The 15099-nt window shown below is 38.1% G+C and overlaps 2 protein-coding genes across 2 annotated transcripts; both read left to right on the forward strand.

Annotated features, from left to right (window-relative positions):
- Positions 1–3844: 3844 nt before the first annotated feature.
- On the forward strand, positions 3845–5254 carry LOC137747026 (UDP-glycosyltransferase 91C1-like). The gene has a single exon (XM_068487023.1). It carries the CDS (start codon positions 3845–3847, stop codon positions 5252–5254), a length of 1410 nt encoding a protein of 469 aa, XP_068343124.1.
- Positions 5255–12961: 7707 nt separating this feature from the next.
- Positions 12962–14371, forward strand: LOC137747027 (UDP-glycosyltransferase 91C1-like). The gene has a single exon (XM_068487024.1). The coding sequence runs from the start codon at positions 12962–12964 to the stop codon at positions 14369–14371; it is 1410 nt and encodes a 469-aa protein (XP_068343125.1).
- Positions 14372–15099: the final 728 nt, after the last annotated feature.

Raw genomic sequence — 15099 nt, forward strand, 5'->3', positions numbered from 1 at the left:
AATTAGCTTAAACAATGCTATTATTATCCAATCAAAGCCAAACTGAAATGGTGCTGAACTAACACTATAAAATTAGTCAAAGAAACTAAACAATGGGTAGACTGTTTCTAACATTTATATTTTATACAAAAATAATCTTCTGACAAAGCAAAAAACACAAATTAGAGAGGAGAAAATATATAAAGTTAGTTAAAAGGTCACAAATACAGAAGTCATTTAATGGAGATTATTCGAATAGATTTTGTTAAGCAACCACACGGATTATATATGCCAAAGATTAGATGATGGTAAGTGTCAAATGATATACCAACTGGAATCTTGAATTTCATGTGACTTATATATACAAAATACTCCAACAAATATTATAATTTACCAAACACAAATACAAAAGGGCACGTAAAAGAGTCTCTGAATGTTGATATAGCGTACCAAGTTAGTAAAAATATACTTCGACATGGCCAGCTCAAAAGAAAGAGATTCCTCGACTCACAATGTGTTATAGAGAAACAATTTCCTGCATATTTCAATATATCCCTTTGTCAATATATCCTTTGTTGTTGTTGTTGTCGTCGTCGTCGTCAATATATCCATTATATCCATGAATTACACTAATTCATAACCATTGAATCGTCATTGTAAAGGACTAGTGAATATTTGTTCATTGTATGCGTGTAGATGTAGAGACTAATAAGAAATTAAACATGTTCGAAATATTTGAGCTTTACCTGATTACCGACGAAACAAAGGGCTCAAAAATAGGATTTGAACTCAGATATGAACTCATATTTGAACTCGAATTACATCGATGGCTGCTACCTCTTTCTCTGAGCTCTAAGTTGGCAATTAAAGAAAGTAGTATAAATTTTGAGACATGCAATTCAAATTGTAAACAAAAGGCTAAACTTTCAGACATGCAATCCGAAATTAAGCTTTACCATTAATATTGAAAAATTATAGTTGTGAAATAATAAACTATAATACATAAAAATAACTTGTTGAAGACCCATATCTATTTATTTGACCCCAAAAAAAAAAAAATTGTGTGCGAAAAATTCCCTAGAATAGCATGCCTTAACATTACAGGCAAAATAAATTGATGTGAAAATAACCTAAAAACTGATAGGGCATCAATGTCTGCCATAATGAAAAAGAACAGATGTTTCCTAGCTATATTTTAGGGTAATGTAAAAATGTCTCCATCCTTGATATGAACAATATATAGTAATAGCTTATCATTAGTTTTAACAATCTATAGGTTTTAGCAAACAATTAAAATCAGAACCTATGTGGAAAATGCTGAAAATTGTGTTAACCAGCACTGAGTTAAAATGAAATTAAACTGAATGGATATACTATTATGCCTTTAACAAATAGAAAACACTGCACTTGTGAATTTCGAGCAAAAATATAAAACAAATTTGAAAATAAGATTCCATGTAGAAAAGGAATTTGGAAGAAAAAAATGGAAAGGTATGAGTCTAGCCTGCTGTTGGTACCCTTAAAGGAAAAACAATTAATTCGATAACTATTACGTTGAAAAAGAAGAAATTGTAATGAAATTGGGCTCTCAGCTCCTGGTCACTAAATAGTACTATTTTGTCCTCCGGGGGACACCACCAAGAGGTTCTTTCTCAAAAAGGTCTGCCCCACCTCACCTAAATGCACACTAACTCCTTATCCAGATTAACCATTATGTTGAAAAAGAAGAAATTATAATGAAATCCTAAATCCAAGCCATTAGAAAAATGTAATTCTTACCAGATTAACAAAGTTAACAACAAATCAAACCAAACTAAAAGCCTAAACCAAAACAGGAAAATAAATTAAATGCCAATGAAAGAGTAAAACATGTATGAGCAAGGCAGGGGTTTACAAACTCTGTTAGTTCCTTCAAACAGGCATAAAAGGGTGTCGAGTTTTGCCAATTACCCCACAATTGCAGATAATTACATATTCTATTCTAATTCTAAAAAGTAGGTGTCAATCAAATTACTAAGTGAGCAAAACCGAAGCAAAAAAAATGTTAAAGAAAGAGAAACATAAATTGCTTATCATGGATTTTGGAAAAATAAAAAATAAATGTTAGAAATATAGAATAAAGAGGTCACCTATTATTTTCCACATGTATCTTTGCAACTCATACACATAGATTTGATAATGTTTGCTTGTCTGTGATATGCATATAGACATTTTACCAAGAGTTATTAGCTTTTTCCAATCTTTCAAACAAAATTATATTGTCTCGCTGATATGAAATTAAATTGAAAGTAGAGCCCAAATAAAGCTTGAGGGGTTTAACAATATTTTCTCATCCATTTAAAGGGGTTTAACAATATGAAATTACATCAAACTTCAATCAAGTTGCATAATTAATCCATATAATCGACATGGATTCCGCAGGGAGCTAAGGGAGAAATATCAATTCGGGCTATATCTATCAAACATATCAAAGAAAAATCTATGTCACTTCTTACTGGGTTGACTGTTACTGTTGCCGACCAGTTGCGACAGAAGTGATTGCTACAAAGTAAAGAGTATCTGCAAGATAGAAAAGAAAAAACAAAGGCAATAAGAAGCAAAAGTTAAATTATGAAAGAGAGAAAGAAATTGACTGATGAGCATTGAGTTTGTATGGAATTTCTTTCTAAATACTTTGCATGTAGAAGTTGTGAATCTTAATTAGGTTTCATGTCTTAGTCTTACATACTTTGTAATTTTTGCAGGACCCTGATAGTTGCTAATGCTGGGGATTGTCGAGCTGTGCTTGGTAATGGGTAGAGCAGCAGAGATGTCCAAGGGCCACAAACCAAATTGTAAATATGAAAGACTAAGAATTGAGAATCTTGGTGGAGTTAAACACAAACTTCAAAACTCAAAACCTTAGGCACCCAGAATCAATATACCTGTATAGTCTAAGCAGAAATTCTGGGCTTTGCATCATCCCCCTTAATTAAGAATTGGAATCGAGCATGTTGCGTTACTGGGGGTTGGAACCGAGAATTTGCAGTCAAATAATGTTAAGAAAGAATAAATTTCATCCTCAAACTTATTTATTAACAGAGAAATTAAAAAAAAAATTCAAGACTTGAAAATAAAATATAAAAAAATAAATTCAAAACAAATAAAGACTCTAACATTTCTTAAGAATTATTAAGTAAAGGATCAAAAAAATCATTATGTGAAACAAATTTGAGAAAATAAAGGGAACCAAATTTAACCTGAGTATTGTTTACATACAGGACCTGAGAACGAAACCCACCAAGAAAATTTCAGGGATAGGCAAGAATTTCCGAGAAAAATTCAAAATTTTAAGCAAAGATGGTGTTTTTTCAATTTGTTGGATGGCTTGAGGGTTTTTGGGATTTGTTGGTTTCAGGATGAGATTACTGTGGGAAGCAAATGGAAAAGTGTACTGGAAAATTACCCGAAGGAAAAGAAGAGGGGAACATGAAAGATCATGGTTCTTTCAGTAGTGAAGGAGAGCTCTAAGAGTGAGAGATGAGAGGAGAGAAGACCGCGGAGTGAGAGAGAGAAGTGGAAACGGAAGGAAATGTCGAGAAGAATTGGAAGCAGAGCTTTCAACGATGATCGACACGTGGGTAGCCTAAAAGGGAAACGGTGAGCAAAGCCACTCGACGCACGAAGAAAACAGGCGATGGCAGACGCATGGAGACAAAGGACACAACCGTATTTTTATTGTAGAGAAGCTGGTAGAAAACACTGAGAAAGAATTTTTTAGAGGGCATTTTCGCCGGCTCTAGAACAGTACCACCGAGTTTGAGTTTTATTATATACGGAATTTCTGATATCAAAAGCCTGAGAATCTCTGCTCTCACACCCACACATGGACAACAAAGATCAGAAGAAACTTCAAATAGCCATGTTCCCATGGCTAGCCTACGGCCACCTTATGCCATTTCTCGAGGTCTCCAAGTTCTTGGCTCAAAAGGGTCACCAAATCTCCTTCATCTCCACCCCCAAAAACATCAATCGCCTCCGATCCTCCTCCTTTTCCCCGCTCATCGATTTCGTCGAGCTTCCTCTCCCCGCCGTCGACGGCTTGCCGGAATCCGCCGAGTCCACCTCCGAGCTACCAATCAACAAAGTCCCTTACCTCAAAAAAGCCTACGACTTGCTCAAGCCTTCAGTCACGCATTTCATCCAACTCTCGGGCGTCAACTGGGTTGTCCATGACTTCATTTGCTACTGGATGCCCAGAGTCGCTACTCAGCTGGGAGTCAACTCGGTCTACTTCCACATCACCAACGCCACTACCTTGGCTTTCTTCGGTCCTCCGTCCGAGTTACTCAGCGATAAACGCTGGCGGCCGGAGGACTTGACGGTCGTCCCCGAGTGGGTCGACTATCCTTCCAACGTTGCTTATAAGCTGCATGAGATGGTGAGCCCCTGGGATGGCATGGACGACGAGGTCCTCGATTTTCAGAGACTCGGGCGTACGATTGAAGATTGTAAATTTGTGACTGTGCGGAGCTGCACCGAGTTCGAATCTGACGCGGTGAGTCTGCTCAGGAAGATCTACGGCAAACCAGTTGTTCCACTCGGGCTGCTGCCGCCGGTCTCAGCGCCGCAACAGCACGGCGTCGCTGACGATCGAGGGGATGAGAAGTGGGAAGTGTTGAGAGAGTGGCTCGAAAATAAGAAACCAAACTCGGTGGTTTACATCGCCCTCGGCACCGAGGTGACTCTGAGTCAAGAGTTGATGCACGAGTTGGCACATGGGATAGAGAAATCCGGGTTGCCCTTTATTTGGGTGGTCAACAATCGCCCGTTAGTGGAGGGCGTGTTGGGCTCCGATATAATTCCATTCGGGTTTGAAACCCGAGTAGAGGATCGAGGCTTGGTCTTGAGAGGTTGGGCCCCACAACTTAAGATTCTAGGTCATATCTCGGTCGGGGGTTTCCTAACTCATTGTGGTTGGAGTTCAGTTGTCGAGGCGCTAGGGTACGGGCGGGCTTTGATTTTGTTTTCAGGTGCTAATTCGGACCAAGGGTTGATCGCGAGATTAATGCACGAGAAGCGGGTCGGGTTGGAGATTCCAAGGGATGAGCGAGATGGGTCGTTTATGAGTGACTCGGTAGCCGAGGTGACTAGGCGAGTGATGGTGGAGAAAGAAGGTGAGTCAATAAGGTCAAACGCATGGGCCATGAAGCAGATATTTGGCAATGTAGAGTTGAACAACAAGTGCTTGGACGAGTTCACTCGGGTCCTAGAAACCTGGCCCACTTTCACCTAGTCAACAAGAAATTTTTCATTGAATAAGGAATACGGTACGGTACTTCAAGTATTATAATACAAGCAGTTAGATATTTGAAAACTTTCAGTTTATTATATTATAATATTTAGTGTACCAGGCTTTATTGTTCACATGCTGAAAAATTGTCTCCTAATCAACTTTGTAGATTTCATGTGTTGGTGCCTCTTAGTTGGGATAATTAGATAGGTTGCTTTACTTTTTAGTTTGTTATTTATTTTTTCTACCAACAATGAAGTGTCATTGAATTGGCCTTTCTTGAAGGAAAATGATCTTCTTTGGATCTCTTCTATCTAATTCTCTTCATTAAACAATCTGGGTTCTTGAAATTTGATTTAACGGCTAAAAACAGGGGCCCTCTCTAAATGTTATAATAACTTTAGTCGTTAGATCAAATTTCAAGGGCCCAGATTGTTTGATGAGGAGGATTATGTAGAAGGAATACGGAGATGATAAATTTCCTCTCTTAAATTGTAAAAGTTTACTTGCAATAATAACTAAATAAAAGTTTGCTATGTTTGCCATTCTGCCAATGTCGCGACACACCGTATGATTGAGTTGGCTATTTCTTCTACCTTAGATTTTTGGTTTTTTGAGGAGCTTTCGGACTTGATTGTGGATGTCTTCTTAGAATCTGTATGAGCTTTTCTCAATGTCAATAAAACCACTACCGTTTCTCTTCAAAAAAAAAAAAAAAATTGTTTGAAAGTCCTATATATCAATTGTACTTGTACTCGCTTATAGAATAACACGTGACGCAGATCACAAGAAATGCTAAGAAAGATGGGACTTCTTATCATTTTATATTTTTAGCATAATATTTTAAAATATTAACCGAGAATTACATTAAAATGTCCTTACTTTGAGATTCTCTGCAATCACTACGTATCACATTTTTGGGTTAAAAAAAATCATTATATCAAGTAAATATAGTTTCCTCTCACATTCATTGCATGTACCATTACCTGCTCATCCTGAAAAAGAAGGAAAGGTGGCATTGACCCAAAGAGTAAAAAAGGCGGCTGAATCTCGTAGAGCGGGCGGCAGTTGCTCTAGTGTGGTGACAATGACATCAACAGTGATGGTGGTAAACAGCGACGGGAGCCCGAGAAGCTGACGCGTCGTGAATTGGGCTGTGGATAATCTCTTGCCCAAAGCAGATCGTTTCGTCTTAGTCCATGTCATCCCCAAAATCAACTCAATCCCAACTCCATGTACGTAATTCCTATTTTCCTTGTAACTGAATCTCTGACTGTTGCCCCACTATTTGTTTGGTTGCCGAGAATATAATGGAAAATTGAATTCATAAAAAGAATTATTGACGAAATGAGAGTGGGGCAACGTTTGATTATAAGAATTTGAAATGTCAAAGAATTATGTTATTTAGTTGTCAACATTTCATCGACTTTTATTTATCAACTAATGTGGAAATTTCTTGCTTGATGTAAACAAACAAGTTTTAAAGTGGGCATAAACAACTCTTCTCGCTTCCAATGACATATTAACCTTGGGACCAGGTGGGTCAGCTGACCCCCCAAAGCTCATAAAACCTTCACGGAAAAGCTAGGTGATGCTCTTTGTAAACCTGAGATGTCTTGAAAGCAGTTATCCAACTACTCAACGAATTACATTGGGTAGGGTATCTGCTAGGCTCATGCCTTTGTATGCGTTGCTACTAGCATTTTCGAGATAGGCTCGCTCAACAAATGTTGGCGTTAGCATGCTTGCTCAAATGCTATTGACATCAGTCAACATGCTCATTTGAAAGCTATTTGCATTTATTGGCAGGTATGCAATATGTCTTGATAAATGACCTTCGGCCTACCTAGACTAAATGAAATGCCAATTTGCGTGTTATTTCGCCCAAACAATTTCGTGTGTTGCGCGTACTATTCTCATTACCCCCCTCCCCATCCCCGCGTAAGTTGGTGTCTCTTGCTTTTTTTTAAACAAAAAAAGGATTAGTTGGTGTCTCTAGCGTCGCTCAAGTTCTATTTTTTAAATGCCAATTATTAATAGACACCAAATCAATAGAATATTGGACTTGAAGGGGACATTGGCTCCATTTAAACATTAAAATTTTGAAGATATGGGGACATTGTATTAAAAATAAGAGCATCAAATCTAGTAGTAATTAACAATTAAAAGGAGCACCCAATGATCCTCTATCTCTGTATCTTTTTGTGTTACGTGTGGAGAAGTTGGGGCATCTTATCAGTGAAGCTATCTCTAATAAATGTTGGAAGCTTGTCAAAGTGGCCAAAAAGGGGCCTGCCATTTCGCATTTGTTTTTTTACAGATGATATTGTTCTCTTTAGCGAGGCTTCCATTTCTCAAGCTAAAGTGGTTAAACGTTGTTTGGAGTCTAGACAGATTTTGTTGTTTGTCTGAGGAACAAATTAGCTTTGAGAAGTCTCAATTTTTTTGCTCTTGTAATGTGGACAACTGTGTTGCTGGTCTAATTAGCGAAATTTGTGGTTCTCCAATTGTTCAGGACTTGGGGAAGTATTTAGGTGTGCCTTTAATTCATTCTAGAATCAATTCGAGCACCTATATGGAGGTTGTTAACAAGGTTCAGAGTAGACTCTCTGCATGGAAAGCCAACACTCTATCTCTTACTGGAAGAACTACTCTTATTCAAGCTGTTACTTCAGCTATTCCAGTTTATGTGATGTAGACAACCAAGCTCCCAGTTAGCACTTGTGATTTAATTGACTAGTTGAATAGGAAATTTTTGTGGGGTTCTTTTGAAGTCAAAAATAAAACTTGTTTGGTTTTGGGATAAAGGTTGGCATTCCTTATGGATTGAATATGACTCCTAACTGGTTGTTCATCTTCTTTCTTCATCCTCACCTTCCTTGACATCTATCCCTTGGAGGCTTTTGGTCAGTTGGCATAACTGTCGAGTTTTACTATCCTCTATGCAGGTTCAGATTTCACATATTTTTAGAGAGGGTAATCAAGTTGCTGATTGTTTGGTCAATTATGGTGTTGAGAGGTTTTGAATTGTTGTTATGAATTCTTTAATGGTCTAGGTTTGGCCTCATATCCTCTCTAACATATTGTATTTTTCTTGTTTATCAATAAATTCTCCTCAAAGTCTCTTCCCATGATAGCAAAGCTGGAGTGGGACGGACTATGTGGCCAAATTTAAAAAAAATAAAAAAAAAAAATGATGGAGTTCTATTTGTCTTTCGAAGAACAAAGATGGTTTGGATCTTAAAAGAATGAAGTACATGAATGCTGCTCTTTTGGCCAAGTCCAGTTGGCGTTTGTTACAACGGGATGATGGTCTTTAGGCTAGAACTTTCAAAGGTAAGTACTTAAGCGGGGTGAATTCCGATATTCTCAAATGAACAACTGGTACGGTAGCTTCTAGCTTTTGGAGGGCTATGGTTTATGGTGGTCAATTGTTGAAAATGGTCTTATTTGGAGGGTTGGCTCAGGTGCTAATATTAGTTTTTGGTTTGATGCCTGGCTTGATGATGACATTCTCGCTGATAAGGCCTTGATTCCTTGGGATGTTTCTGCTAAAGTTTTAAAGGTTATAGACTTTTGCTATGGTAATTGTTGGAATGTTTCTGCCTTGAGAGCTATTCTTCCGGAGGAATATGTTTGGAAGATTTCTGCTATTCCTATTGGCTTCAACGATGGAGATAGTGATTGTATTATTTGGAAGTTTTCAAATGATGGAATTTTTAGTGTTGAATCAGCTTATCTTGGAAGTATTGATGATGAAGGCTTTTGCCGATTAGAGTTGGAGTGATATATGGAAGCTTAAGCTACCTCCTCAAGTGCTTCATTTTTTATGGATGACTCTGCATGGGAGATTGCTTTGCAATGAACAGAGAGCTAAGAGAGGTATGACTGATAATTCCTATTGTGACTTTTGTGAAGGTTGTGTTGAATCTATTGATCATATTCTTAGACGGTGTGGTCGTGCAAAGTTAGTGTGGAATTAATTGGGTATGCATTCAATTGTTCTGTCCTCGGTTGGTATTGACTTTCATGATTGGATGAGAGTGAATTTTTTTTCGAGGAGATTGCTTTGTCATAATCTGCCTTGGTGGGGTTTTTTTTGCCTTTGCTTGTTATGGAAATGGAGGAATTTAAGCATTTTTGCGTCTGATTTCATTTTCCCAAGTCAACCTCAGGTTCTCTTTTTTAAAGCTACTAAAGAGTGGTTTGATGTGCAAAATTTTGGTGCTAAGCCTGTGAAGAGTAGGATTTTTTTAGCCTGGGATCCTCCTCCTCCTCCTCCTCCTAGTTATGTCAAGTTGAATGTGGATGGTAGTAGGAAGAGTGGCAATGGGTGCTCTAGTGCTGGTGGGATTTTACATGTTGCTGCAGGTGTGTGGATTGCTGGTTTCACTATAAATATTGGTGTGGAAAGTGTGCTTAATGCTGAGTTATGGGGTCCTTTTCATGGTTTGTCACTTGCTTGGAGATTGGGTTATGGAAAAGTGCTTGTTGAAATGGACTTCGCTGTAGCTGTTACTTTAGTAATGGATTTTAATTCTTCTATGCACATTGCACCCTCTTACTCATCTCATTACTGCTTGTTGGGAGTTATTGCGCAGGGATTGGATTTCCTCAGTTTCACCTGTTTATCCTAAAAAGAATAGAGTGGCTAATAGTATGGCAGATTTATGCCATAAGTTTGACATTGGTCTTCAAGCATGATATAAAAGAATGACATCGATCTCTCTATCTATGTTTTTGTAGTGATTTATGCGAATCCAGCAATTTCCATGGTTTCAGCTTCCAGCTGGTGCAGGTTACGTTTGTTTTATATATAACACAAGGGGTGTGCTATCCACACACCCCAAATTACTTCTCACACACCCCTTGTTAATTTCCGTCCGTTGATCTTCTTTAATTCATCCGATCCAACGGCTGAAAATTAGAAGGGTGTGTAAGAAGTAAAATGGGGTGTGTGGATATCACACCCCTAACACAATAAGCATATACGTTTTATGGATGCTACTTTTGTGCCATCTTGGGTGAGGAGTACTAATTGAATTTGAAACATCTTCAACGCGATTTATTAACTAACGGGTCGCTAATGGTATTTTACCGTTATTCACACAACCCGCTAAACCTTACTCACATAGTCATATGTGTATTGAATTTTTGCATTGATGATATATCTGACGAGCTAATAAAAAATATCATTAAACCAAAAATTAGTTTAGGATTTTTAGCTAAAATAGTCCATGAGATTGACATAATTCTTCAATTTGGTCCATGACAATGAAAATCGATAGAAGTGGACTCTGAGTTTATCAACTGTAAATCATTTTGGTCCTTCCTGAAAAGTCTGTTAATGTTCTTGTTAAATTATGACGTGAATGACCACATGATCACTTTTCAAGGGTATTTTTGTCAAACCAACCCCTTCACTTAACGAAAATATTGACAGATTTTTCATGAAATGATCAAAATGATTCAAGATGTACAAACTTAGGAACCAATTATATCATTTTTTAATGTTATGGACCAAAGTGAGAAGTTATGCCAATCTCAGCACCATCAAATCTTGATTCTAGTAGGTGAACGATATGCATATAACTTGGTTACATGCATGCATGAACTATTAAACACGTAAGTGGTGGACGTAAGCAAGAACCGTAGGTTCGACTGGTAGGCCTATAATCTCTTGCATTTCAGGGCAAGTGATTGGTTGCCGATTTCCAATAGCATTCAAGGGGAAGAAATTTAACATATCTTTACCAAGGAGTCAAAGACGGATCGATGCATCTGATCCTATATAAATTAACCCTCTGTTTTGCACAAATCAACTTCCTTAATTAACCCTAGCTACAAAGAGAAGAGGGCGGAGAAGGTACTTGTTTCATTTAGTTCAGCATGTATGCGTGGCTACATGTACGATCGGATACATATAGATACTTACAGAGGTTTGTAAAGAAGGTGACATAAGAGAGTTAGCACACGTGGTTCTTTTCTTGCATAAATCCATGTTAGAAGCTCTGTGTGCTCACTCTCTATCTATCACCTACCATCCTTAAACCTCTCTCACTATTATCTCTCTCTCTCAACAACATATAAGAAGATACACACGCGCACGCACGCACACTATCATTTGACACCATAGTTTGGTACTTAAATCCTAAAATGTAAGAGATTATCCAATTCGAAACATGAAAACCTAAAGTATGTCAACAATTATTGTGCATCCAAATCATGTATGTCAATAATTGATATTAAAGTTAATTAAAATCTAGTGGCTCGTGAGATGTTGGATAAGTCTGTTTTCGAACGTCACAATCATAGAAGAATTCTCGAATTTTCTTGTAATGATCCTTACAGTTTGGTATGGAAAATGATTTTCACTCTGTATTTTACTTTGTATTTTGGTTACAATAGAAAATGGAATCCAACTGTTGACTATCTTAATCATATTAACTCATCTTCCCTCATCTGAACACGGAAAATAATCCGCAATCGTGATCGATCATCGTACATCGTACGGTCAGAAATCATGATTGATTCATTTGAGTGTTTAGATGTTAATTAATATCCAATAATTTGGCCAAAAGCTACTTTTTATGTTGAAAAAGGAGGCTAAAAGCAAGAGCCCAAACAAATTGACTCAATAATAAATTTAGACTGAGACATCTCTATTAGAAAAGCAAGGTTTTAAAAGATGATAGGTGCTAGTCTAGCGGCGGATTAGGGCTTAGCGCCTAGGTGGCTAGGTGGAGGCTAGGTAGAGCCTAAGCGGACTAGGCGGATTTAAATAAGTTTATTGTATTTCATGTAAATAAGTGTATGTTTATATTTAAAATACATATAATTTCATCATAAATTAGAAAATAGAATGATATATATATATATATTATGAAGTATTGGAACATAATGAAAATATAGGAAGCAAACATATAATGTGTGTTTATTTAAGGGTTCAATATGTCTCTTACAATTTATTGGAAACAATAAAATGCAAAAGGAAAGTTATCTATTTTTTATCTAAGTGAGTTGCAACCTAGGCAAGTGTCTAGGAAGGTCTAGGCGGGTTAGGCCGGTGCCTAGGCGGTCTAGTCAGGTGCCTCAACAGGTCTAGGCATATTTTCTTAATTTTCAAACGTCTAGATATTAATTGGGGTACTTGTACAATTGTCAATGATTGATTAATAACTTAAGAAAAGACTAATTAAACATAGGCTATGATTAGTTACATTTCTGATTTCTGTTATAACAAACTATAATAGCCTAGCTATGATATTGCTGACTGTGCTGTTGACATGGAACTATATTGTTGATTTGTGTCTTTAATCCCAAATCTATTCTCACGATTAAAACTAATTGAATAAGAAGGAAGATTATCAAACTAAAAATCACCTTAATTTAAATCCAGACTACAAATCGTTAAACTATTCATCACAAATTATTTTCTTTGTAGGCATGCAGAAGTTCGTATTGTCAATATCTTGAAAGCAATCCCCGATGCAGGCCAAAACAAGGGATCCAAATAAGGATTATTGTATTCACCAAAAAATAAATAAATAAATAAATAAATAACAGTTTGCCGCGTCATATGTACTATGACAGATGATTTACCACTAACTTGTGAATTCGTAATCGTCATGCCAAATAGTACCCTTTTATTACAACTTCTGATATCAAAAGGCCGAGAGTCTCTTCTCTCAATACCCAATCGTCGAACACATGGAGAGCAAAGATCAGAAGAAACTTCACATAGCCATGTTCCCATGGCTAGCCTACGGCCACCTAGTGCCATTTCTCGAGGTCTCCAAGTTCTTAGCTCAAAAAGGTCATCAAATCTCCTTCATCTCCACCCCCAAAAACATCAATCGTATCCGATCTTCCTCCTTTTCCCCGCTCATCGATTTCGTCGAGCTTCCTCTCCCTGCCGTTGACGGCTTACCGGAATCCGCGGAGTCCACCTCCGAGCTACCAATCAACAAAGTCCCTTACCTCAAAAAAGCCTACGACTTGCTCAAGCCTTCAGTCACGCAATTCATCCAACACTCGGGCGTCAACTGGATCGTCCACGACTTCAGTTCCTACTGGATGCCCCGAGTCGCCACTCAGTTCGGAGTCAACTCTGTCTACTTCAGCATCGTCAACGCCAATTCCTTGGCTTTCATCGGTCCTCCGTCCGAGTTGCTCGGCAATAAACGCAGGCGGCCGGAGGACTTTACAGTCGTCCCTGAGTGGGTCAACTATCCTTCCAACGGTGCTTTTAAGCTGCATGAGATGGTGAGCCACTGGGATTGCATGGACGACGAGGTCTCCGATTTTCATAGAGTCGCGGGTTCGATTCAAGATTGTAATTTTGTGACTATGCGGAGCTGCACTGAGTTCGAATCTGACGCGGTGAGTCTGCTCAGGAAGATTTACGGCAAACCAGTTGTTCCACTCGGGCTGTTGCCGCCCGGCTCAGTGCCCCAACAGCAAGGCGTCGCTGACGATCGAGGGGATGAGACGTGGGGAGTGCTGAGAGGTTGGCTCGAAAATAAGAAACCGAACTCGGTGGTTTATATCGCATTCGGCACTGAGGTGACTCCGAGTCAAGAGTTGATGCACGAGTTGGCACATGGGATAGAGAAATCCGGGTTGCCCTTTATTTGGGTGGTCAACAATCGCCCGTTAGTGGAGGGCGTGTTGGGGGCGGATATCATTCCACCCGGGTTTCAAACTCGAGTGGAGGATCGAGGCTTGGTCTGGAGGGGTTGGGCCCCACAACTTAAGATTCTAGGTCATATCTCGGTCGGGGGTTTCCTAACTCATTGTGGTTGGAGTTCAGTTGTCGAGGCGCTAGGGTACGGGCGGGCTTTGATTTTGTTTTCGGGTGCTAATTCGGACCAAGGGTTGAACGCGAGACTAATGCAGGATAAGCGGGTCGGGTTGGAGATACCAAGGGACGAGCGAGACGGATCGTTTACGAGTGACTCGGTGGCCGAGTTGATTAGGTTAGTGATGGTGGAGAAAGAAGGTGAGTCAATAAGGTCAAATGCATGGGCCATGAAGGAGATCTTTGGCAACGTAGAGTTGAACAACAGGTGCTTGGACGAGTTCACTCGAACCCTTGAAACCTGGCCCACTTCAACCTAATCAACTTTGCAGATTCTATGTTTTGGGGCCTCTTAAGTGGTATCTTGCTTTCTAGTTGTGTTTTTATTTATACCGACAATAAAGTGGCACCGAATTTAAAATATAAAAACCCAGTAAGAGAGAAATCGAGGAAGCTGAATCCTTATCTATTTGTAGTTGTGGTTGGCTTGAGGATTGTATTTTCTGAAAAGCATTACGCTTGTGTTTATGTTAAAAGTGTTTTCATTCTACTTCTTTTTAATAATTTTGAGAATGAAAAAATAAAGATTAGTAAAAAAGTCATACTCTTTGTAGGCTAGACTTTCAAAAACAACCCTGATTTCAATATTAACATATTTGAAATTTTTTCTAAAAAAATCAAACTTCAAAAATTGTTTAAAAAGTCATACTATTTGGTAGGCTAGAGTTCGAATAACCAAATTTCATTATTAACATATCAAAATTTTATTCTAAAAAATCGAACGCTAAATATTGTTTTAAAAAGTTATACATCTTGGTAGGCTAGACTTCCGAAGAGAACCTGATTTCATTATTAATATATTGAAATTCTAAAAAACTTGAACATGTTACAATCCTATTGGATTAGGAATGTGATTGTATAAATCCTAGTGTATCTAGGAGTATCTTGTATATTCTCTTCAGTAGTTTAATTCCTATTAGTGTTGTAATCCTAATAGGGTAAGGATTTAATTGTCCCTACTACTATAAATAAATGAGGTGAAATAACA

This window comes from Pyrus communis, chromosome 10 (genome assembly GCF_963583255.1).
Source record: "Pyrus communis chromosome 10, drPyrComm1.1, whole genome shotgun sequence".
Lineage (NCBI taxonomy): Eukaryota > Viridiplantae > Streptophyta > Magnoliopsida > Rosales > Rosaceae > Pyrus > Pyrus communis.

Coding starts and splice junctions, on each gene's coding strand:
- LOC137747027 (XM_068487024.1), top strand. CDS start 12,962: ATGGAGAGCAAAGATCAGAAGAAACTTCACATAGCCATGTTCCCATGG.
- LOC137747026 (XM_068487023.1), top strand. CDS start 3,845: ATGGACAACAAAGATCAGAAGAAACTTCAAATAGCCATGTTCCCATGG.